General features: G+C 51.5%; 1 protein-coding gene across 1 annotated transcript in view; it reads right to left on the reverse strand.

Annotated features, from left to right (window-relative positions):
* Nucleotides 1–197: 197 nt before the first annotated feature.
* Nucleotides 198–22,981, reverse strand: part of PNPLA7 (patatin like domain 7, lysophospholipase) — a 127,527-nt gene continuing 104,743 nt past the window's right edge. Inside the window, exons 29-36 of the mRNA XM_077787845.1 lie at nt 19,384–19,453; nt 17,369–17,485; nt 15,361–15,509; nt 12,818–12,970; nt 10,459–10,566; nt 6,494–6,578; nt 1,953–2,056; nt 198–988 (exon numbers count right to left, since the gene is read on the reverse strand). Coding sequence (XP_077643971.1) covers nt 908–988; nt 1,953–2,056; nt 6,494–6,578; nt 10,459–10,566; nt 12,818–12,970; nt 15,361–15,509; nt 17,369–17,485; nt 19,384–19,453 — 867 coding nt within the window. The 3' untranslated portion in view covers nt 198–907. The remainder of the gene's footprint in view (nt 989–1,952; nt 2,057–6,493; nt 6,579–10,458; nt 10,567–12,817; nt 12,971–15,360; nt 15,510–17,368; nt 17,486–19,383; nt 19,454–22,981) is intronic.

A 22,981-nucleotide genomic window follows, 5' to 3' on the forward strand; every position in this document is an offset into this window, starting at 1 on the left:
GACAGCTCCAGCCCTGGGAACAGAGCACTGGAGATTTCTTCTCAGTGCCTGACAATACCTGGAGTGACTCCTGCTGGGGTGAGCAGCTGGAAACTGTGTGCGCTCCTTTGCAAGTCTCATATGAGCAGAGACAAGTTGGGCTCTTAGTTGTTGACAACTTTTCTCTTTGTAGGACCTGCTGCAAAGAAACAGAGACATTTCAATCCAGCAAAATAACTTTATTTCAACAGGGCAAGTACAGCCAAGTGGTGATTCCAGAGCTGCCCAGCAAGTGTCAGCTCCATGATCCGTCAGTGAATGTCCTGCTGATGACTCGAGGATCCAGGCTCTATGGCCACCCTTCACAATGATTCCTTAGGTTTAGATTTCAAGTGAAATACATTCAGATTTGCTCCTGTCAGAGCATTGCTCACCAGTACATGGTTGGAAGTCACTGAGGAGTTTATTACAGTTCCCTGATTCGTATGAAAAGAAAGCAAGGCTGCAACCCACAAACCCCTCCCTCTCTCCAGTGCTGCTGCTCAGAGCCCTCCCAGCACCTTGCAGGGGGAGGTCCCCGGCGTTCTTTGGGCCTTGGCAGTAAAAACAGCGCCTAAAAACACAGCAGCAAAAATCCAAGCAGCTTTGAACTGCACAATTCCCCTCTGCCAGTCTGTGATCAATAACTGGTGCTCTTGGCACCACAAGAAGGAGCAGGGCCACGGCAACTCCCCTGCCCAGAGCTCCGGAGGACTCGGTGCAGGCTGTGCTGGTGCTGAGTGCCCGGCCCTGGCTGGAGAAGGATGAACTCTGGCTTCATTCATCTGAGCATTGTTTTGGTTTGGTGAAATATTAAATAAATAAATAGGGCTGCTCTGTCAGTAGTTTGGGCTGTGGCTCCCAGCTGGCAGCTCAGCCTTTCCCAGCTCTATCCCGGCTCTCCCGTGCTGCTCGCCTGGCCCTCCCCGCCGGGCACATTCCTGCGCCTCCTCAGGTGCATCTCCTCATCCTGCAGGAGAAAAGGAAGCACAAACTGAAACTTCACAACTGAAACATCCTCTCTGAGCTGGATAAAACCTGTCCTTTTCACCTCTTTTCCCACCAGCTTGGGTAAGCCCAGCAAACAGAACCCAAGCTCCTCTCTCTAAACACTGACACCATCTGACACCCTGACATGGGCCCTTCCCAACCCATCCTGTGCTCCCACTGAGGAACTGTTCATGACAAACACAACAGGCACCTTTCAAACTCTGCTGCAGTCAGAGCAGAGGGATGTGACCTGCCTGAGCAGTGCTGCTCAGCTTGGGGGCCACACCACAGCCCACCTGGCCTCACAGTTACCTCAGGGTGGGCCTGCTGAATCAAACCCCTGTGGTTGGAAGGGACCTCTGGAAGATAATTCCAGTTATCTGCTCTAAAGGCTGGCTCAAGTGCTGGAGCTGGTTCTTCAGGGGTTTGTTTTCCAAGTATCTACCAGGGTGGAGTTTGCAGCTCTCCCTGCACAGCCCAGGGTGGCTGTCAGCTGTGTGTACAGGGCAGCACTTCCCACTGGCCCCAGGGAGGGTTTTTTTCAGCACAAATTGTGCCTGTCCCCTCCTGGCTTTTTGATGGGCATCTTCTCCATAACCACCTTCTCCTCCATAACCACCTTCTCCCTACCCACCCCGCTGGCAGATCCTGCCTTCAGCTCCTCTCCCCAAGCTGGAGGAAGCAGCTCCCTCAGCCCTGATCCACCTCATGAGCAAACCCACAGAGCTGCAGGACCAGGATTTAACTGTGGCCAGGTTTTGCCACACGTGGCAGGGTGAGCATGTGTCCTTTAGTGTCTGTACTAACAAAAGGCAATTCTGCACAATGCTCGGGCAGCCCCTCCCAGGTGCTTCTCTCAGCATCTCCCCCAGCACATCCACCTCACACCATTCAGCCAGGACCCAGCAGAGACCAGCCCCTGCCTCTTCCAGTGTGGGTCATACCGAGTCAGAGTCTTCCTCAGCCTGGTTGCTTATGAAATCGAGATAATCATCCTTCTGGCTGTCCAGAATTTCTTCCTCATACTCAGTCTGGTAGTCTGACTCATCTGAAGAGAGAAGACACAAAGCACAGGGTTTGACTGGCAAGCAGAGAGGCAGAGGAAATTGGGAGAGGAATGACTGCCACTGTCACTGAGCACAGGCAGGACAGTGCCAGCAGCTCTCTGCAGCTCAGTGAACTGGGACTGCTCACACACAGATCTCAGCTCCTCAGCACATAAAAATAAACCATGTCCTCTCTGTCAGTTGGTGTCCTGAACCCCTCTGGAATCCAAGCAACCATAGCACAGCAGCTCTGTCCCACTGTTTGGGTTTCTGTGGTGGCTGCCAGTTCTCAGAGGGACATGGGTTTTGGGTGGATGCTCCCTGGGGAATGCCCTTCACAGCAGAGCTGCTGTGCTCCACCCCTCAGCCCAACCAGACCTGTGGGACACCTTCAGGAGCCTCTGAGCTGCCAAGCCAAACTCCCTGTGGTCACAGGCTCTGGGAACAGGATCCCAGGCTTAGGGTGAGCTCTGCCTGCTCTGGAGCTGATAGCTGAGTGTCTCACAATCTCTGCTCCACAGGGATGGTGACATTTACATTCCCTTCCTCTCTGCAGAGGACAATCACTTGCTTTCTCCAGCAATCCAGCAGATTAACATAATTAGGGAGTCTCAAGAGCTGTGCACAGCAGCAGGATGTGCAAGGAAGGCCCCAGCCCCAGCCTGTTCCCATGGAATGAGGACACATCAGTGCAGAGCCAAGGCCTCTCCCAGCATCTGGAGATCACCTGGAGGATCTGGCAGCAGGAGCAGGAGCTCCCAAGGGATGGAGGGACAGGACACAGGGAATGGCTCCCCACAGAGGACAGGGATGGATGGGATGTTGGGAATTGGAAATTGTTCCCTGGCAGGGTGGGCAGCCCTGGCACAGGTGCCCAGAGCAGCTGTGGCTGTCCCTGGATCCCTGGCAGTGCCCAAGGCCAGGCTGGACAGGGCTGGGAGCAGCCTGGGACAGTGGGAGGTGTCCCTGCCATGGCAGGGGTGGCACTGGATGAGCTTTAAGGTTCCTCCCACCTCAAACCCGTTTATGACTCCACCTGCAGCAGGGCTGACTCCCCACAGCAGCTCCAGGAATGTGCTGGGCTGGGGGAGCCAGTGATGGTCCCAGACCCCTCCAGCCCCTGCAGAGCCTGTCCCAGCCACTCGTGACACCAGGGCACGTGGGCAGCAAGGCAGGGCCCATGGCAGGCTGCACCTTCCTCTGCTGGCACCCAGAGCTCCAGGATGCAGCTTAAGGCAGGAAAATGGCATTTTATGGTTACCATGAAAAGCACGTTTGTGTGACACCAGCTCTTCTCCCCCTTTCCTGAGTTAATTCCAGTGGGCTCTGAGGCAATACCTGGATGCAGCCCACTGGTGAAGAGAGGGGCTCCTGTTTAAACCAGATCCTTGACTAAGTATTTCTCCTGGGAGCCATCAATAGCATCTGCTCCACGCTGAAGACAACAGCACAGTCTGTTCCACAGCCTTTTCTCCTAGCACATAACTACAACCAACTGCTAGAACATCGGAACTAAAGACATTAGGTATTTTTTATTTTTTAAATTATTTTTAGGTTTTTGTTTTTTTTTTTTTACTGCGAATTAGAGAATAATTGCTAGTTTTTACTAAAAACACTAACGATAATCTTTGATAACATACACCAGAGAAACTGGAAACTCATCTGAACAGCAACAGACACCACAAACAAGAGTTTGGAGCTTATACCTCCAGTAAAACCAGCTGCTATCAAGGCCAAATTCCTTGATTTTCCCAGCACTATTCAGCATTTAACAGGTCCTTCTAGAGACACAAGAGCCACCCTTCTCACATCCCTCACAATGCAGCTCTGGGTGCTGGAGGGGAAAAAGGAGAACAGGAGGTGGCCCTGCTGTCCCAAAACATCACCTTCCATCAAGGCTGAGGCTCACAGTGACTGCTCTGGGCACTGCAAAACCTCCCAGAAGCACCAAGCAGGACCAAGGCTTTGCTGCTCTGCTCAGCTCAGCACCACCCAAAGAGCTCAGCCTGAAACCCAGGCAGCCAGGAGGATATTCCAGCCTGGGGAAGGTCCCAAGCCTGCCCTGAGCAGGGTGAGCACATTCCCTGCAGGAAGGGCACATTTCCCCACCCAGAGATCTGCCTCGTGCTCCTCAGCTGTGCTGTTCCTTTGCTTTGGGGCTGATTCCTGCAGGAGCAGGGACAGCTCTGGTGGGGCAGGGGGGGCTCCTGCAGAGGCACTGCCAAGCCTCGGGGTGAGCCAGGACCTGGAAGCTCAGCACAGCCTCAGCTGCACTAGTGCTGCTCCAGAGTAGCTCCTTCTAAGCAGCAAAGGTGCAGAGGTGGCTGGTGCCTGCTGTGTCCCTTGAGAGGTGCTGGGATGTCTCGTGCTCCAGCTGAATGGCAAACCCAGGCATTTGGCACCACCATGAAGATTTCTTCTCCACAAATCCCTTTATCCAAATGAGCACTGCTACAAGTGCTTCATCTGGGCTCAGCAATCCCTCACGGGGTGAGGCTGAGCAGGGATGGGTCAGAGCCACCCCCAGGAGTGGCACCTGTGTTCCCCAAACCACAGCTGGCAGAGGGATGATCCTGGCTGAGGGAACGTGTGGATGGAGAATGGGAACAGGGCCACCAACATTGCTCTGAGATGAGACACCTGTGCCCCAGCACTCTGGCACCCAGGTCTCTGCTCAGCCATGCCTGAGGGACAGGCTCCCTTTTTAAAAACTTTTGAATGGTTTTGGTCACTGCTCTCAGTGTGCTCAAGAGAGGAGAAACTGCCCTGCCCTTTCCCCAAGCCCACACAGCTCCTGCCCCATCCATCAGAACTTTAACCTTTCCCTTTGCTTTCTTGAAAACAAAATTACTGCCAGGATTTCCTCAGCCAGCCCGAGTCCTGCAGTGTGCTCTCAGAACAGGCAGAGCCTTTCTCAGCCTCTGTGATCCAAGACGTCCCGCAGGAAGGGATTTCCAGGGAGAACAAAGGTGACAGTGCAGGGTCACTGCCAGGCCACCAAGCACCTCTCTGTCCCCTCCCCTACACAGGTGACAAGCCTCAGAGCCCCTCACCCCCAGAGCAGAGCAATGCCAGAGCTCAGCAGCCCCGAGGAGCCACCTGACAGCCACGAGGCCACTGCAGGGAGCTGTCACCCTCCCCTGGGCTCACCTCACCACAGAGCTTCCCCCACAGCTCTTCAGCAGAAATCTCATGCACAGAGGACACCAAGGAATGTCACTGCTGTCACTGGCACTCAGACACGGGCAGGGTCCCTTCAGCCCCACGGAGCCACCCACGGCAGAACACGAAGGATCCTTCCCAGCACGGCGCCCACGTGCACGACTCTGCTGCCACCCCCTCCTCCAGCCCCACAGCCAAGGGATTCCAGCACGCGAGGAGCTCGTGGCCCCTGCCCATCCCACCCATGCCCAGCAGCCCCTGCACTGCCCCTCCTCAGCCCAGAAGGTGCCACGTCCATTTGCCACACTCCAGCCACGGCCTCGCCCGCAGAAAGCAGCAATCCCCAGCAGCTCCAGAAAGGAGGAGGATCTGCCCCAGTGCTCTGGTTAAATCTCAGCAAGGCTCAGTGCCTGAGCCTTAAATAACCACATACCATGAACTCTTCACTGTTATTCACAATGGCTGCTTCAACCACATTTGATTAATATTTTCTTCGTAAGGCATATGATTGTAATTAGCATTTCAAATTACCACAGGGACATCTCTGCAAACAGCCACAGATGGGAGCACTGCTAACTTTAGCTTTCCCTCTGCAGGAACAAGAATCAGGAGGAGGGGAAGAGACTGTTTAGAAAGAACTCCAGCCCTGGTGACACACTCAGGGGTTTTAGGCCTGCAAGGCTCTGATCCTTTTGGATTTGGGAGCTCCATGAACAGGGAACTGCTCTGCAGGGCAGAGCCAGCATGGGGCACAGAGCACCTCTGTGTCACCAGGCAGGAGCTGCTACCTGCTCCTCATCAGTTCACTGCTGCTCCCACAACAGGAGCACACAAAAAGCAGTGGAGCCAGTGAGTCACTCCTGATCCTACTCACGACAGCAGGGAAAACATCCTTGGGGCAGGGCTTTAACTCAGCCTCCCCCTGCCCAACATTGGAAAACATCCTTGGGGCAGGGCTTTAACTCAGCCTCCCCCCAGCCCAACAGGGCTGAGGATGGAGAGGCAGAAGGGCACAGGGACAGCCCCAGGGGATGGAAGCTGAGCTGCCACTTGTGTTATTTCCCTCAGCTGAGACTCAGCAGGGATTACTCCCCCGGACCTGACCAGTAAGAGGTGCTGAGGACCTCCCGAGTGATCCCGCTGCCCCAGAGGAGGTGGCAGGAGGGGCACACGGAGGGTCAGGGCTCTGGGGGGAGCAGGGGGTGGCTGGCAGTGCCCAGCAGGGCAGGGCAGGGCTGGCAGGCAGACAGGAGCTGCCCCTCTACCCTCCTCCTCACCGTCTGCCAGCGGAGCCTTGACGGGCTCGATGCGGGACACGATCTCGGCCAGGTCTGTGAAGGACGTGGTGGGACAGGTCACGTTCTGGAACACAGAGAAGTTGAAGGTTTGTCAGCAAATGTTCACAGAAAATCCAAACAAGTCGAGACTGTATAAAAATGATATTGAAGAGACAAAGCTCCAGACGCACAAATTCTCCACAGCTGCCCCCTCAAAAGCCATTACTCATCAGTGAGAAATCCTCAAAACAGCTCTCCTGAGGCAGGTCTGGTGGCAGAGATGGGATTCCCAACAGTGGGACATGCTTTTAATGGCTCTTATTCCACCCACACAACAAGAAGCCTTATGAAGAAGACCCCAGAGACGAGCACAGGAGGAGCTGGGCCCTGGCATGGACAGAGCTCACTCCATGTGTTTTTCTCCATCAGGGTCCCTCTGTAAGAGGGACTGGCTGGGCCAGGTGCAGCCCCTAGGGAGCTTCTGCTTTTGGGAGAAGGTGACCAGGTGGGACACACAGGTGGCCCTTCCCTCAGCCACAGAGGCTGCAGGGACAGGTGGGCACTGGGGTGACCAGGACCCCCCGGGACCCCTGAAAGCCCCAGAGCTGGAGGTGCTGCAGGGATCAGAGACATCTCCCACTGCAACTGCCCTCCCCAGTAAACCCTTGCTATTTGCACTCTGTCTCACCCAAGCAGTGGGCTGAGCCTTCTCTATTTTGAGAAGTTCTTGCTCCAGTCTCTCCTCCAAGAAAACTTTGGCATTGAAGAGCCCTCTCAGGCTTCCTGCAGCTCTCTGGGGCCGGGCACAACGTACCCAGGTGGACCCCTCAACACCTCTCATCCTTTTTTAAACTCAGTCAATGTAATGAACACAGTAACAACCCCAACCCAGAGGAAGAGGATGGGGGAGAGCTGGCAGAGGGATTGCCAGGAGTTGCTGTGACAGTTGTGTTCCCAAACACCCCGACCTGCCCATGTGCTCCCAGCCAGGGCAGCTTCCTAACACGGGGTTTTATGAACAATCCTCTGCTCCTCTGGCACGAACACCAACCCTGTGAATCACACAACCCCTGTGGGGTCACAGCAGCAGCCCATTGCTGCTGCAGCAAAGTGCTCTCAGTTGACCTTTCATCTGTAGCTGATTTTGATTTAATTTAGAACAGCCACAGCACAGAGCAGATCCAGGACAAACAACGGGGGTAGAGAAAGCCTGGAGGGAATGAAAAGGCTCCTGTATGAAATGGAACAGCAGTAGCTCAGGACACACACCTTAAACCATAAAGAAGTTGGGAAGCTCATTGTGACTCTTTAGGAACTGCTGGGAAGGATGAGTCAGCCCAGGCTCACTTTGAACATCCAACCTGAACCTTCCCAGTGCAGCATTTGCAGAAAGCTCCTTCCCAGGACAGGGAAGAAAAGCTCCAGGCTGTGCCACACAGCTCAGGGAGGGACACGTGCACCCTCTGGCCACCACAGGGACACAGCCACGTCCCAGGCTGTCCCTGCACCCCAAAAGCCAGGAGGGTGAGGTGGCTGCACAGAGCACTGGGGCAGACAAGAGCCAGGCTGTCCCTGGAGCAGGGAGCAGGCAGGGACAGGCTTTGGATGGGATGGAAGTCCAGGGCTCTGCATGAGCAGCTGAACAAAATCCTGCAGGGCCCAGCACCTAAGCATGCCCCAGGAAAACCATCAGCAGCTCCTGTGGTGAGGATGGGTGGGAATGAAGCCTGACTGACCCTCAGAAGCATCTGCCCCCAAGCTGACCCCCAGGACAGCCTGAGGGCACCCAAAGCCTCAGCACCAGGACTGGAAAACCACTTGTGGGAAACCAGGTGTCTTCCCACACTCATTTGGTGCTTTACAAACAGGAGTTTAATGTCTCAGTGCTTCCTCTCACCACTTTTAAGGACAAAATCACCCTCCCATCAGATAGCACACAGCAAAGAAGTGTCTCAGATCCACCTGAAACCTACACTCAGACCTCTCTGGTATTTTTTTTTTTTTCCAAGGAGGAAAGTTTTCTCTTTGGCACAATCTTTATGAAATAAATTAGAGGAAAAAGACAGTTACTATTGTAGACCACTGGATTATATTTAGCTTTGACTATGAATAACAGCTCAGTAGACAGAACTTCCCCAAGTAGACCCAATTAATGGTGCTGCAGCATTCCATACTGGGGAAGATTAAGAGCTGCTCAAAGTAAAGTTTATGTAAGGTTCCTGTTGTTTGTGTCTTCATTTGCATTTTGGAGACAAGACAAACAGGGACTAAATGATCAAAGCAAAGGAGAAGCATCTGAATGATTAAATATCTGTATTTTTAAATAAAATTGCAATGCTCACGACACAGGAATGGGACGATAAGAAATGGCACTCAGCTCTCAGATGTTGAACACTCCAGAAATAGATGAAGAACTAAAACATATAAAGCATCAAAACCCTTGCTAATGAAAGGCAAGTTAAAAATATCAGCTGCTCTGCCTGGAAGATAACACAGCTAAAGGACTTAAGTGACTCTAATGGACTAAGAAAAGCGAGAAAAATACCCCAGTGGGAGCTGTAACTTCATAGAAATAAATCTTCTGCAACAGAAGTCACATGCAAAAATCTTGGGTTGCAGAGGGCTCTGGAGTTTTAGGAGGATGAGCAGATGATCCCGCAGGTCCTTGGGAGCACCAGGGACACACAGAGCCCGTTCCTGCTCCATAACCTGGCAGGGCTGGTGAGTCACTCTCCCAGCCCTGTTACTGCCATGCTGAGACACCTCAGCAATCAGCACTTGCACTCATTATCAGGTGAGTGCAGGGCCAGGCTGTGTCTGCAAGGAGGAGGTGACAGATTTGCTCTCCAGGGCACTGAAGTGCCACAGAACCCAGGGTAGGTGTGATAAATGTCCATCATGCTGCTGTGATAGCATGATTTAAGTGAAATATTCCCCTCCATTACTGAATCCTGTAAAAAGGGCAGTTTAAAAAGCAGTCTTCTTTAAAACAAGTGTCTGTCACAGCACTGAAAATGTTTGAGGCTTTTTACTGGCTGGTGACAAAAGTGAGGCTGAAGTAGGACACAGCCAACTCTGAGACACAATTCTCCTTGCCTCGACTTCTTATGACTTAACACAAAACCTGGACCCCAGCCCCTCATGTCTGATCAGGAGGTGCCAGAGGTGGAGTGAGGACCCATCTTGTGCAGTCACACTGAAGCACCTCCTCATCCAGGTGTGCCCCAGGAGAAAGTCCAGGCTGAGGAGTCTGGGGGCTCCTCAGGCTCAGGGATCTCCAGTGGTTTCCTCCATGGCTCACTCCCTGTGTGCTCCTTCCAGAGCCACTCTGGCCCTGCCAGGCAGCGTGGGCAGATCCATCTGATGCTGGGAAGTCCCCCTGGAGCTGAGGGTGACATTAATCTCCTCTCAGCAGAGCCATTTCCACCCCTCAGTGACTCACAGCCTCTGCTGACACTGAAGGCAGCTGGATGTGGAATCATCCACCCCTCATCCCTGCCCAGTGTCCATCCTGCCATCCATCCTCTCCCTATCTCCAAGCCAAAGTGCTCTGTCACCCACCCCTGGAGAGCTGCAAATCCTCAGTGTCATCTCTCACCTCACTTAACTTCCCTCTGTGAGGCTCCTGACAGCTATGATTCATTCTGGCCATCCCTTAAAAAATTACTGCTCATTTCCCTCTCTAAAAGATGATAAAAAAGAATTACTGGGTAAAACATGAAGCCTTTGTAGCACTTGGATTTCAAATCAGATGGATTCAAAGGAGAGGAAGGACAGTGAGCCCTTATATGATAATGCATTATCCAAATTATTCAAAAAGGTGGTAACTGCTTCTTAAAACCAACTGGAACTTCCCTGCCAGGAAATGCAGAGCACTGAGCTGTGAACCAGCCTCAGGGCAGTCACTGTCCCCTGTCCCAGCCTGAGCAGCTCCAGGAGCACAGAGCACTTCCCTGAGCACTTACATCAGTTTTGGATTTGCAGGTCTCTTGCCTGTCCTTCAGCATCTTGTCAAGGACTCCACTCCTGCACCACACATTAAATACAGTTTTGCCATGCTGGTATCCCACTTCCTGGAAAAAAAAAATAATCAGGAGAAAATAATTAATAACTGCCATTAGCATGGAAACAACTGGAAAGAAAAGACCCATGCTCTAAGTCTTATTTTTCTCAGAACACAGCAGAAATGATGTTGAAAAATCAAATGGGAAGGACAGAGCAACAGGTTTTGGGAGCCCTGGATCCCATCTCCAGCCCTGGTTCTGGCAGCAGCACTGAACCCCTGGTGTTGTCTCTCCTCCCATTTTTGGATCAGGGTTCAGAGCCTTCCTTGGGGCTGGAATTCCCTTCTCACCATCTATCCCAGCCCAGGGTGGGGGTGATGAAGGGGAGAAAAAGGAGCTGACAGCTCTGCCACTGGCAGGGTCAGGCTGACCCAAAATAGGCAGGAGGAGCTGAGCTGCAGGATCTGACCCACAGCCACCCCTGCTCGGGGCTGTACACGAGGGGTTTGGCATGAAGAGATTTCAGCTCCTTGGAAAATGCTGGTGCCTGTTTCTATTTCCCGTAAAATCCAGGCACACAGATGAAATGAAACCCTCTCCCCCCCATTACTTCCCAGCCCCTAAGGATAAAGGAATGCCTGAACTGTCCTTCCTTTTGGACAGCACAGTTTAAAGCTCCCTTGTGGACAGAAGTTACTGAGCTGTGCTGCAGGGAATGAGGATCCAGGAGGTGCTGCCCCTCCATCCTGCAGTGTCTGGTGCCATGAACCTGCTGACAGACAGTGACACTTGTGAGGAACTGCCCTTCTCTCAGGTTTTACTGCACTGACAAAATTTGCCTGGTGCCTTTACATCTCTTTAACAGCAGCACATTAGAACAGAGCAGGGATGTGACAGCTCACGATCTGCTCCTGTGATGAACTACCACACCTGTCTGTCAAGGTTTTCCAATCAGCCAGGGCTCTCCAGCTGGCAAAGAACAAAGAATTATTTATCAGCAAAGTCCTAGACCCACAAGCAGTCAGTAGTGTTTGTCCAGGAGCCAAGAGGCACCAAATATCCCAGAGGAAATATTTACACTGGGGAAATCAGCTGGTGGTTTGGAGTAGCTGCTGTGTGTCCTAAGGAGTCTCTCAGGTGAGAATCTGCAGGGCTAAGCTCTGCTCCTGGGGTTGGTCAGTGTTGCTAAGCCAGGACCAGGGAGATCAGTCTGCAGGCTAAGGAGCATCACAGCTTCTCACTGAAGTGTGATGGAGATTAACTTCAAGGAGGAGTGGTGGTTTTCCAGCCTGGGAGAGAAGCAAAGAGCTCTGCAGGAATATCTGGACATGGAAGATGCCTGGATGGCTAAAACAGGCAAAGAATGGAAGGAGACAGCAAAATCACTTTCTTGACAGGAGACACCGAGCCAGAATGGATTTTGCTGTCCTGCCTGGGCAGGGACATTCCTGCTGTGAACAACTGGAATGTGTCACCAGGACAATTCCCTGCACACCTGGAGCCAGCTCTGCCCATGCTGGGCCCTGACACAAACACAGCCCAGTGCCAGTGATGTGTGACCTGGCAGCACCACTTCTCCAACACCCTGACACTGGTGCCACTTCCCGACCCTCGAAGGGGTGCAGAGGAATTGTGGATGATGTTTTATTCATAGCAGGGTTCAAACATTCACAGGACCAGGTATTTTCACGTTTCCCTCCATTTCCAGGATTCAAGGCCTCCCTGCTGAATTTCTGCAAACCTTTCATGCTAAAGTTCTAGGAGAAAAAAGTGAGGGCAAACCCCAGCCCACAGCAATGCCAAACCCCAAAACTGCCCAGTGCAGCTCTCGCCGAGCAGCTGAGCCTGAACTACCACGAACCAGAGCGAGGCAACCCATCCCTTCACAGGTCATTAGAGAATCAAGATTACTAACTCAATTCCTGCTGCTAATCCAATCTCCTGGCCGGGATATCATTCCACAGCATTATGGAGTGTCAATTATTCACTCTGCCAATGCACTCCTCTGCTCTGCACTGGCTGCAGCACTAATTAGCAGCAGCAGGGCTGTGAGGAGCAGAGCTGTGAGGAGCAGAGCTGTGAGGAGCAGAGCTGTGAGGAGCAGGGCAGTGAGGAGCAGGGCAGTGAGGACAGAGCTGTGAGGAGCAGGGCAGTGAGGATAGAGCTGTGAGGAGCAGGGCAGTGAGGAGCAGGGCAGTGAGGAGCAGGGCTGTGAGGAGCAGGGCAGTGAGGAGCAGGGCAGTGAGGAGCAGGGCAGTGAGGAGCAGGGCAGTGAGGAGCAGGGCAGTGAGGAGCAGGGCAGGGGCTCGGGGGCACTCACACAGATCTCGTCGAACTTGCCGAAGTCCAGGGTGCCGTAGCGGTCGATGGGGGGCCGGATGTACTCGCAGTAGTCGCTGTTCTTCACCATCTCCAGCTGCCGCACGCAGCACACGTAGGCCAGCCTTGTCTGGATCTCAGCCATGTTCAGCACCTGCCCAGCACAAATTCACAAACTGAGCTCCTACAAGTGGGTTCCAGAAGGTGCTCGGTGTGCTCACAACGGGGGAGAAGTGATCTGGTGTCTCAGGTTGAAAATGGGGGTGTGAATTCAATTCCATCTGTCAGAGCTGGGGCAGTTCTCCTCTGTTCATTGGGCACTTTTCTGTATCTCTCCCACAGCCAATCCTCCCTCCAGGAGATCTCTGCTGTTCATGGGCCACTAATTATTAATTATCTTCTGTCCATGGCCACTGAGTGTACCTGCATGGCTGAGAAAATTCCAGCATCCCATGGGGAGAGGCTCTGCCAGGGGAGGAGCCAAACATTCCTACCTGGATCCAATCTGACCTGGGAACAGCACAGCAGCCTTTGCCCCCTGCATTCCCAGAGGAGCAGCTTTCTTCCCCCTGCATTCCCAGAGGAGCAGCTTCCTTCCCCCTGCATTCCCAGAGGAGCAGCTTTCTTCCCCCTGCATTCCCAGAGGAGCAGCTTTCTTCCCCCTGCATTCCCAGAGGAGCAGCTTTCTTCCCTCTGCATTCCCAGAGGAGCCCAGGCCCATCTCCCCCAGCCCTGGAGCTCCAGAGGAAAACTCCCCCCTTGTGCAGGATCCTGCTCCAGCAGAAGCACAGCTGGCACTGCAGGAGGGCTGAGCCCCCCTGGGATGGGGCTGAGCCACTCCCTGACACACAGGGGACAGGGCTGCTCTGACTCTGGCAGGGGTTTTTTGTATTTTTAATTTTCCTGTTAAAGCACTGCATCTTTGCCTGAGATCCTTTTAATTTCAAAATGATAACAATTTGGAGGGAGGGGATTTACATTTTCCATTTCAGGGGAGGCTCCTGCCTTCCTTAGCAGACACCTGGCTGTTCAAAGCAAGAGAGCTGGCACCTGGTGATGGCCTGGCACAGCAGCACCTCCAGCTGGGTCTCAGTGTGGGCAGGCAGGAAGAAGTCCATGATGAGCACCAGGAAGGGAATTGCATTCCAAGAAGCCTGAACCCAGACTTTCATCCCAAGATATAGTAAAATATATATAAAGCTTAGAGATCTGTGCTGAGGTGAGGGGCACAATGATCCTTCAAGGCAGAAATCAGTGATGTCCCATCCCTGCCAATGTTCAAGGCCAGGCTGGACAGGGCTTGGAGCCTTGGAGTGGAAGTGAATGAGCTTTAAGGTCCCTTCCAACCCAAACCAGTCTGTAATTCCATGGTGCTCTGATCTGTCTGGTGCCAGGACAGAGATTTTGCAGAATAGCTGAGTGGACAGAGACCCACTGAGATAATCCAGTCCATCCCTCCTGCCCAGGAAGGGTCAGCTGGGGCAGCTTGTCCAAGGCCACATCCAGCTGAGTTTTGACCATTTCCACAGATGGAAACTCTACCAGCCCTCTGTTTGGCCAGTGTTTCACCACTACCAATAAGAAAAAAGTGTTTTGTGGTGTTCAGAAGGAATTCCACGTTTCCATGGGTGCCTACTGCCATACAGACAGTTGGAATATTTCATTGGGTACTACTGAGACCAATCCAACTGGGGAATGCAATTGGGAGGAAAGAATTAAAATCAATATTCACTTGGGAGACAACAGCAGAGCCAGGTAATTTAGGAAATGAAGAATAAGGAACTGAGCACATGCAACAAAAGGAAAATAATAATAATAAAATCATGCTCTGCAGACCCATATTTATCAGTTGTACTTAATTACTGTCAAGTGCTAAAATCTCCCTAAATCAGCAGTTCAGAGACATACAGGATAGAAACTGAGCTGGACAGATTTACTACTTTTATGGGTAAAATTAATCAATTCTGACTATATCAGAATGTATGCAGCTCCAAGAAAAGTTTTCTTTGGTCTAAGAACTCTGCCAGCCCCTTCCCACATCACTGCCTTCTCTGTGGTGTCAAGGCACTGCCCAGTTCTTTGAACAAGAATTCAAATTTCAGGAGAAAAGGAGACTCAGGGGTGACCTTGTCACTCTGTGCAGCTCCTGGAAGGTGGCTGTGCTCAGCTGGGGCTGGGCTCTTTCTCCAGGCAGCACTGACAGAACCAGAGCACACAGCCTCAGGCTGCACCAAGGGAAATTTAGGTTGGATATTAGGAATAAGTTTTTTACAGAAATGGTGATAAAGTTCTGGAATGCCTGCCTGGGGTGGTGGTGGCCACCCCTGGATGTGTTTAAAAACAGACTGGATGTGGCACTGGGTGCCAGGGTTTAGTTGAGGGGTTGAGACTGGGTTGGACTCGATGGTTTTAAATGTCTCTTCCAAACCAGCTATTCTATGAAATCCAGCAAAACAACAAATCTGGTTCAGACCTGCTCCCTGAGTAACAGAGGGAATCTTCCCTCTGGAAAACCAGCTGCCATTCCAGCCTAGCCCCCAGTACCTTGACTTTCTCAGCCAGGGGGTTCCACCTCTTCCAGAGCAGCCACCAGCCGGACAGGCAGTCACCGTAGTTGGTCAGGTCGGTCTCGTCGCGGCTGCCCACGTCGATGGCGATCACCACCTTGGCCCCCATGGACCTGGCCACGTCAGCTGGGGACAGGAGGTCAGAGCCCCTGTGCCCTCCCTGCTGCTGCCCCAGGTGCAATACGGATCTGCACAGCTCAGGTGTGCCACCACGAGCCAGCAGCAGGACAGAAGGGACCATCGGAACCCATCCCTGCAGGCACCAAAGGCCAGGGGGATGTGGTGGCACTTGGGGACATGGGCTGGGGAATGGCTGGCCTCAGTCTCAGAGGGATCTTCAGCCTAACATCTGTATGGATCTGCAGCAGCTCTGCCCAGACCATTCCCACTCAGGGAGGCTCTGTGGGGAGGGAGGGATCCCAAATCCTGCACCAACCAAGCCCTGGGTGACTCCAGGGCGAGTCCCCACTGCTGGGGGACGCCACTGACAGGGGATGTTTTGCCCCAGATCAGTGGGATGACCCTCCCCTTCAGGTCACCAGAAGCCCTATGAGGCAGCAGGGGACAGGGGACACAGCAGCAGGCCGGTGACACCATGCTGGGTGTAATGGGAATAGAGCACATCAAACCCACATTAATTCTAAAAAAAGACATGGGGGCCCTGCAGAGAGCACAAGTGGCAGTGCCTTAGAGAGAAGTGCCAATGCTGCAGGGAGATGGTGACAAAGGGAGGAGCAGGACAGGGACATGCCAGCAAGGAGAGGCTGGATGGCAGCCTGAGAACAGCTCTGGGATCCAGGAGAAGGATTCACATCTCAAAGTGGGAAGAGAAATGAGGCAACACTTCCTACTTCAAGGTCAGTAAAAGGACGAGCTGCAGTCTTTGGATATGGGTGAGGATTTAGGGAAGCGCCAAGGGAGGGAAGAGAAGGACATGAACCTCACAGAATGGATTTATATTTCTTTCACACCCCCAGAGTCCAAGATAGTTGCAGTTTCCAGAATAGTTTTGCGTAGGAAAACCACAGCTCTGAAGAGCCAATTTAGAGGCTTAATTTAGACACTCCTTTAGATCAGATCTGTTCTGTAACTCGGATTTATATTCCTGGGCTCGTTCAGTCTATTGTTTCCCACCCAGTGTCACCTGTTTCTGCTCTTTGCCCTCTCCAGCTGTGGAGATGCAAGAGGTGCTTTGGTTTGCAGTTCACAGTTCTTGCTTACAAGCCCACAGAATGCCAGATGCTGATTTGGGGGATCTGTTTTGTGCTATTTCAGTTTCTGGGTTTTAGGTAAATACAGCCCTGGAAAAATAAAGTCAGAGTGTGACAGGAAGATGTAAATGACTCGGGTTGCTCAGGTCAGAGTCTCTCCTGTGCTCCCTCCCTCTTTTCCGAGTCACAAACTGCAGTGACCCTGCAGGGCTTTGCTGCCAGCCCTGAGCCACGCAGCCTCGTGACCGCAGTGCAACCTGACACAAATCACATCCCAAACACGGCCAGTCCACACCCCTGGACCCTGCTGGGAGGTTCAGAGCTCATCCCACACCCCACATCCTCCCTTCCATGGCCCCATGATTCCCCCACTGCCACATGCTCCAGGTGACACCAGCCTGAGTAGCAAATGCTGATGCTCTCTCAGAATTATTTCTTAATTAACTGATTGAAGAGAAACTCCAAGGTACATTGTATGTCTGTGGTTTGATTCCTCCTCTCTCCCTTCAGCAAGCACTAAATTCAGACTTAGCTGGGAGTCGTATGTTCAGAATTTGGCTATCAGGAAAAAGTTCATAAAAAACCAGTATTAATAAAGCCAAGATAAAGGGAACACCCAGGAAACTGAGAGCAAGGATTCCAGATAACCAGCGTGAGGTTAAAGGTGTCTGTGAGATTTCTCTGCGTTTTAGGGAAAAAACAAGAGCCCCAAGGCTGGCAGGCTGTTTGATGGGCAGGTGTGGGAATTTCTCCCCCCATGAGCTGTGCTCCTACCTGGCAGGTTGTTGATGTAGCCCCCATCCATGAGGAGATGGCCATCCTTGGGGTCACAGAGGGGAGGCATGTACCCCGAGAGGGACATGCTGGCCCGGATGTACCTCCACAGGGAGCCTGCAGGGAGGGCAGCAGCGTTAATCAGCCAGCATTAATTACTGCCACGCGGGGCGGGGGGAGGCTGCTGCACTCATTAAGATAATCAAGAGATAGAGGTTTTCCTCAGAACACTGTGAGGAAGTTATTAAAACAGTTTATTATTTTCTGTATCATACTACTGGCTAGGATAAAACAAAGACATCAGGCAAAGCCAGAACCCAGGGTCTGAGCCCATTCCTCACATTCACTGCCTTCTGTGGCATCTCAGCACATCCCACTGCAGGGAGCACCAGGGCTTTGTGGGGCTGGGGGGAAGGAAAAGATTTCTCCTGACAACAGGGGGATTGACAGAGCAAGTGCAGCTGCAGACACTGCATTCTGCAGAGATCCAAACCCCTGACTTTTAGCAGGACCTGAAACTGAAAAATATAAGCTGTAGATCCCCCCCAAAATTCTGTTTTCCCTCCACTGCGACAAGCAAACGTTTTGTCTTGTGAAACCACTGCAAATGTCTGGGGGATCATTATCTTCTCTTGGGCCATTTCTGCTGGTGCTGTAAGGAACAGTAATAATCCTTTAAGCTGTTAGAAACAAAGTTTAGTCAAGTAGAAATTGACTGTCCGTGTTTCCTGTAAAATATTCTGCTTTAAGGCTCCTATACACTGATTTTTCTCTTAACATTTGCATCAACCAAATTGGGAAGACACTGCATTTCCACAGGCCAAGAGGCTTGTCTGAGAAGTGAATCTTTAAAATACCAGGAATAAGTGAGCCTTGTAGTGTTAAATCACTGCTCAGTAATTAACTGCTCGGTGCTTCCAACAGCAACTCTTCCCAGCAAATTCCCTGGGAATTGATTTTCTTTTGGTGTTTTCTTTTTAAAACAGATAACAGCTCTGTTTCTAATTACAACCCCAGCACTCCTGCTGTTAGCACAGGTTAATGCTGACACTTTTGGGGGTTATTATTAATAGTTTTAGTGGAACTTCCACCCAAGGAAACTGCTGACGTGTGTTACACCTCACAGAGCAAACCAAGATAGGAAATGGCAGCAGCTGGGAACTTAATTTATCTCCATTCAGTGGAGACAACCGTAACCATTCCCCAGCTGATTCCTATGTTCCATTAAACTTCCACGGGGACAAGCAGCTGGCTGGAGTGAGTTTCCTGACCTCAACTGGCTTAACGTGCTGTGGAATGGGAATACAAAACCTCTGAGAAGGGTTAATCCTTTTTCTGCTTGTTTTAGCTGCCCTGATCAAAGCCCAGAATCCTTCAGCAGCTCCATAACCCCCCTGGCACGGCAGGAATGGACAGTGTGACCTGTGCCAGCCCCAAGGACAAGCATCAGATGTGGCAGCAAAGGCTGCAGCTCCCCCCAGGAATATCTGGGGCACCTGGAGGCCTCCCCTGCAGGCTGAGCCACTGCCCTGTTACCCCAGACTGACAAAAGGCAACGGCAGGGACACATCCCAGGCACCTCACATCCTCCTCCCCTCCTCACTCAGTGAGAAACAGAAAGGACTGAGCACAAGTGAGAGCCTAACTCAGCCCCTGCTTCATGCAGAGCCTGTTCTGGGGGAACAGAGCTTCATTTAGGGGAATTTGAATTGTCAAAGGCTTTGGTTGCTTTAAGTCTGATTTATGGCTAAAATACCTGCACTTCACTTCAAGGATGCTTTAAGTATACAGAAAGGTGCCATTGGAGCCATTTTCTCCTCAAGCAGTGAATGCAGTGGAATCTCATTTAACTCCTTCCCTGGCCTTGCTACCTGTGTCCAACCACAGTTTGGTGCTCAGCAAGTACCACAGAAGGAAAGACAAATTTCAAAGGTGAGACAAATTCCAGGAACAAGAGGTGACCCTGAGGTCTCCCATGGTGATTTAAGGCCTGGAGAGGCTGTGCCCACACTCACCATCCCTGTGCACCCTCATGGCCGAGGCAGTGATGTCAGTGGTGATGGTGAAGTAAGGAATCCACAGATCCTGCAAAAGAGGAGTCCCAAATTTACTAAATCTGTCACCTTGCACTTGACCGCAGCAGAGCAACAACCTGTGGACCTTACCAGACAGAGCTACAGACACACACCTGCATGGACAGAGGAAGACTCCTCAGTCCTGTGTTTAAATTCATAAATTTGTCTCTCATGCAAACAATTCACTCAGAACCAAGGCAGACAAAAATTGTCATGTCCTTTCTGCAGTAGCAAGTGCCCCTTGTTCCAGCAGAGTGTGCAGAGGCAGCACAGAGAGCTCCTCACACAAACCAGAGTCACCTTCTGCAGGGTGGTTTTGTTTTCATTTCAGGTGAAGGGTGGGAGTCTGAGGGTCACTCCCATCCCAAGGGATCCTGAGGCTGTGCCTGAACAATGGTCAATTTGTACCTCCTGGTGATGGAGCCAGGGGTCATCACTTCAGCAGGAAATGCAGACCCAACATTTTCTGGACTCAAAGAGGAAACACCAACCTCTGCAGTACTGCCTACAGGAACAAAGAACCCTGCAAGGTACATCTCCTAGAAGGTTCTAGAGATTACCTGAGATCCTGCAGGGTAACACAACAGTGGGGAGTGTGGACCAGCAGGAGGGTGAGACACAAAAAGGATGGCTAAACTAAGAGCTTTGAGAGTTTATTCCATGGGGCCAGAACAAACCACCCAGCCCTGCTCCTGGCAGGGGAAGTTCTCCCTCGGTTTCAGCTGTGTCTCACCTCCCACCTGCTGGAAAAAGCAAAGGGGAAGGTGACCTCCCAAGTGTGCAGGGCTCTGCTGGAGAGAGGACAGTTTTGGAAAGTTTCCATGGTGCCTGGTGAAATGGTAGCTGCCAAGGGGAAGCAGGAGGACTTGTCTGAGTAAACTGAGCTTGTGCCCAGGAACAGCTGATGCTGCTCTGTCAATTAGAAAACTTGAATCAAGGCTGAAGAGGAAAACCTGCCCTCCCAGGCAGCCTTTGTTCACTGGACATGTTGTCTGGGCCTTCTCCAGCACAGCTTTAATGGGCCTTAAACCCAAAGCAAACACAGATTTGGAATCCAGGAAGGACCTGGAAACCCTCCCTCGCTGGCCAGGCTGTAACTCCTGGTTGTGATTTCTGTGCTGTTCAGCCTGAGATTCTGCACTGCCAAGAAGCAGGGGTTTTCTGGTGAGTTTAATCTCTTCAGCAGCTCTGCAAAGCTGGTGGGACTGGGGAGGGCTCACAGGCACTGCACCAGTATCACAATGGGGTAATGATAACCCCAGTAAATGCCAGAGCAAAGTGGATTAATAAAGTGGGATTACAAGAGAATTAGGGTGCCTCTCCATGCTGAAGATATTCTGGGGATTGCAGTTCTCAGTGCATCAACCACATACTAAGCAAAAACAGAGGAATGGGAGAAGAAGCCTCTCTGACACCTCCTGCAAACACCTGCACAAAGCAAACTAACCCAGGCCCTCCCACACAGCAATAAAACATCACTGCTCAGGGATTGTTCCACTGATTTTGAAACAGAGCATCATTCAAGTCTGAAACAGGACTTAATAAAAGTCTTGTCTGAATCCTCATACCTGAACCCCCAGCTGAGATGATTTACAAGGGCATTTTGGCATGGGGATAAGAATTCTGGCAAGGAGAATAAAAATTCCAAAGGCTGATGTTCTCACAGAAGAATGAGTAATTCAAGAGGAAAATAGCTCTATTTCTTGAGAAATTTCCTTCTAGCACCCTGGTCTGTGTGTCCAAGTGCCCCATCCTGGGTTTGGGTGTGCCCTGTGAGGGTCTCACATGGATGATCCCAGCTTGGGAGTGCCTGTGGCTGGAAGCAGTGATGGGGTTTTTGTCATCAGGGCCCCCACATGAGCTGGGAATCAAGAGACACCCACGTTACAAGGGTTGGCAGAGAGCAAATTTCAGAGAAAATGGAAACCTCCCTTCCAGTGTCAGAAATAACAGCTCAACGTCAGCGCTGCTGCCTCCATGGGGGAGAGGGGTGAGGCTCTGTGGGAAGCACAGGGGTGTCACCTCACAGCCACAGCAGCACAAAGGAGCATCTGGCTCAGAGCTTCCAAGTTTTAAACTTTTCTAGAGCCACGAGGGCCAGCCCCTCAGGTAGGAAGTTCCCAGGTTTTCCTGGGATCACTGCAGATCCTCTCAGGAAGGAGCAGCTGTGGCCAAGCACCCAAACACAAGCCTCTGCCTGTAAGGCTGTAATTAATTTTTACTGATAGGAATTTCCAGGTAGAAATCACTACTACCCAGCCAAACCCACCACAGCCAGGGAGAAAAGATGGATGTTTGTAGTTTGGATCCTTTAAATACTTTGAGAAAATACTTTTTCAAGGTTCCTGGCACAGCTCCTGTTACTTTCTCAGTCTCCCTTTACCCTGGGGCAGCTCCCAGTTCCAGGACTGGTTACCCCACAGTGAGAGTGGGAATTGCAATGAAGGAGTAACTCCCTCTTTCCTGGCTGAGCTACACAACATTTTTCCTTATTTATCTGAGGGAATTCTTCCCACAGGAGGAAAGCCTGGGCATGGACTGAGGGGCTGTGATGGTCAGCACACGTGCACAGAGATGATGCTGCTGGATGCCTCAGGAGTGGATTTCTCTCACACAAAACCTTCCTGTGGCTGCAAGGGAAGACCAGAATATGCAACTACAGCTGTTGACATTCCTAAGTATGGAATCTGCTGCATCTTAAAAAGGAAGTACAATGAACTGACTGCTGGAATCCAAAGCAGAGATGACAGAAATGGCCTCAAGTTGCACCAGGGGAGGTTTAGTTTGGATAGCAGGAAAAAATTTCTTTACGGAAAGGGCAGTCAGGCATTTGGAACAGCTGTCCAGGGAAGTGGTGGGGTCACCATCCCTGGAAGTGCTCAAAAGCCACGTGGATGTGGCACCTGGGGACAGGGGTCAGTGGTGGCTTTGTCAGTGCTGGGGGAATTGCTGGACTCAGGGATCTGAGGCCTTTTCCAACCCTGATGATTCCAGGATTCTCTAAAGCTTGCTTGTCTGCAGCACCATCCCCTCTGCACAGCAAACTGCTATTTTAAGCCACATGATGATTAATCACTTACTTTCATATTTGCATTTAGGTAGGGAATGTTTTGGATTATTTTTACCAAATATATTTAAAGTATATACAGTGTTAATTTGCTACATGATCTTTCATCACAAGGATGCAAACAGAGGAATAATTTGGTTGAAATTGCATATCAGGTGAAATTCCAAGGCTACCCAAACACTCTCTGAGCTGAGTAATGTAGGAAGACAAACACTGATAATGTGCCTGACAATCTGCTGCTGCTGAGGGAAGGGAGAGAGGTGCATTCCAAAGGTGGCTCTTGGCTCAGGTGGATCCCACAACACCCATCAACTACAAAAAGGTCCCCACGTGCAAACCAGGACACAAAGGACTCTGTCATTATTGCAGTTTTCAGTAGACTGCTCAGAAAAACTCACTCCAGCTTCAAAACTAAAATTCAAAAAAGCCAAAGCCATCACAACCCAATTCAAGCCCTTCTCTGGTGTGCCC

The sequence above is a fragment of the Lonchura striata genome, chromosome 22, assembly GCF_046129695.1.
Source record: "Lonchura striata isolate bLonStr1 chromosome 22, bLonStr1.mat, whole genome shotgun sequence".
Taxonomy (NCBI): Eukaryota; Metazoa; Chordata; class Aves; order Passeriformes; family Estrildidae; genus Lonchura; species Lonchura striata.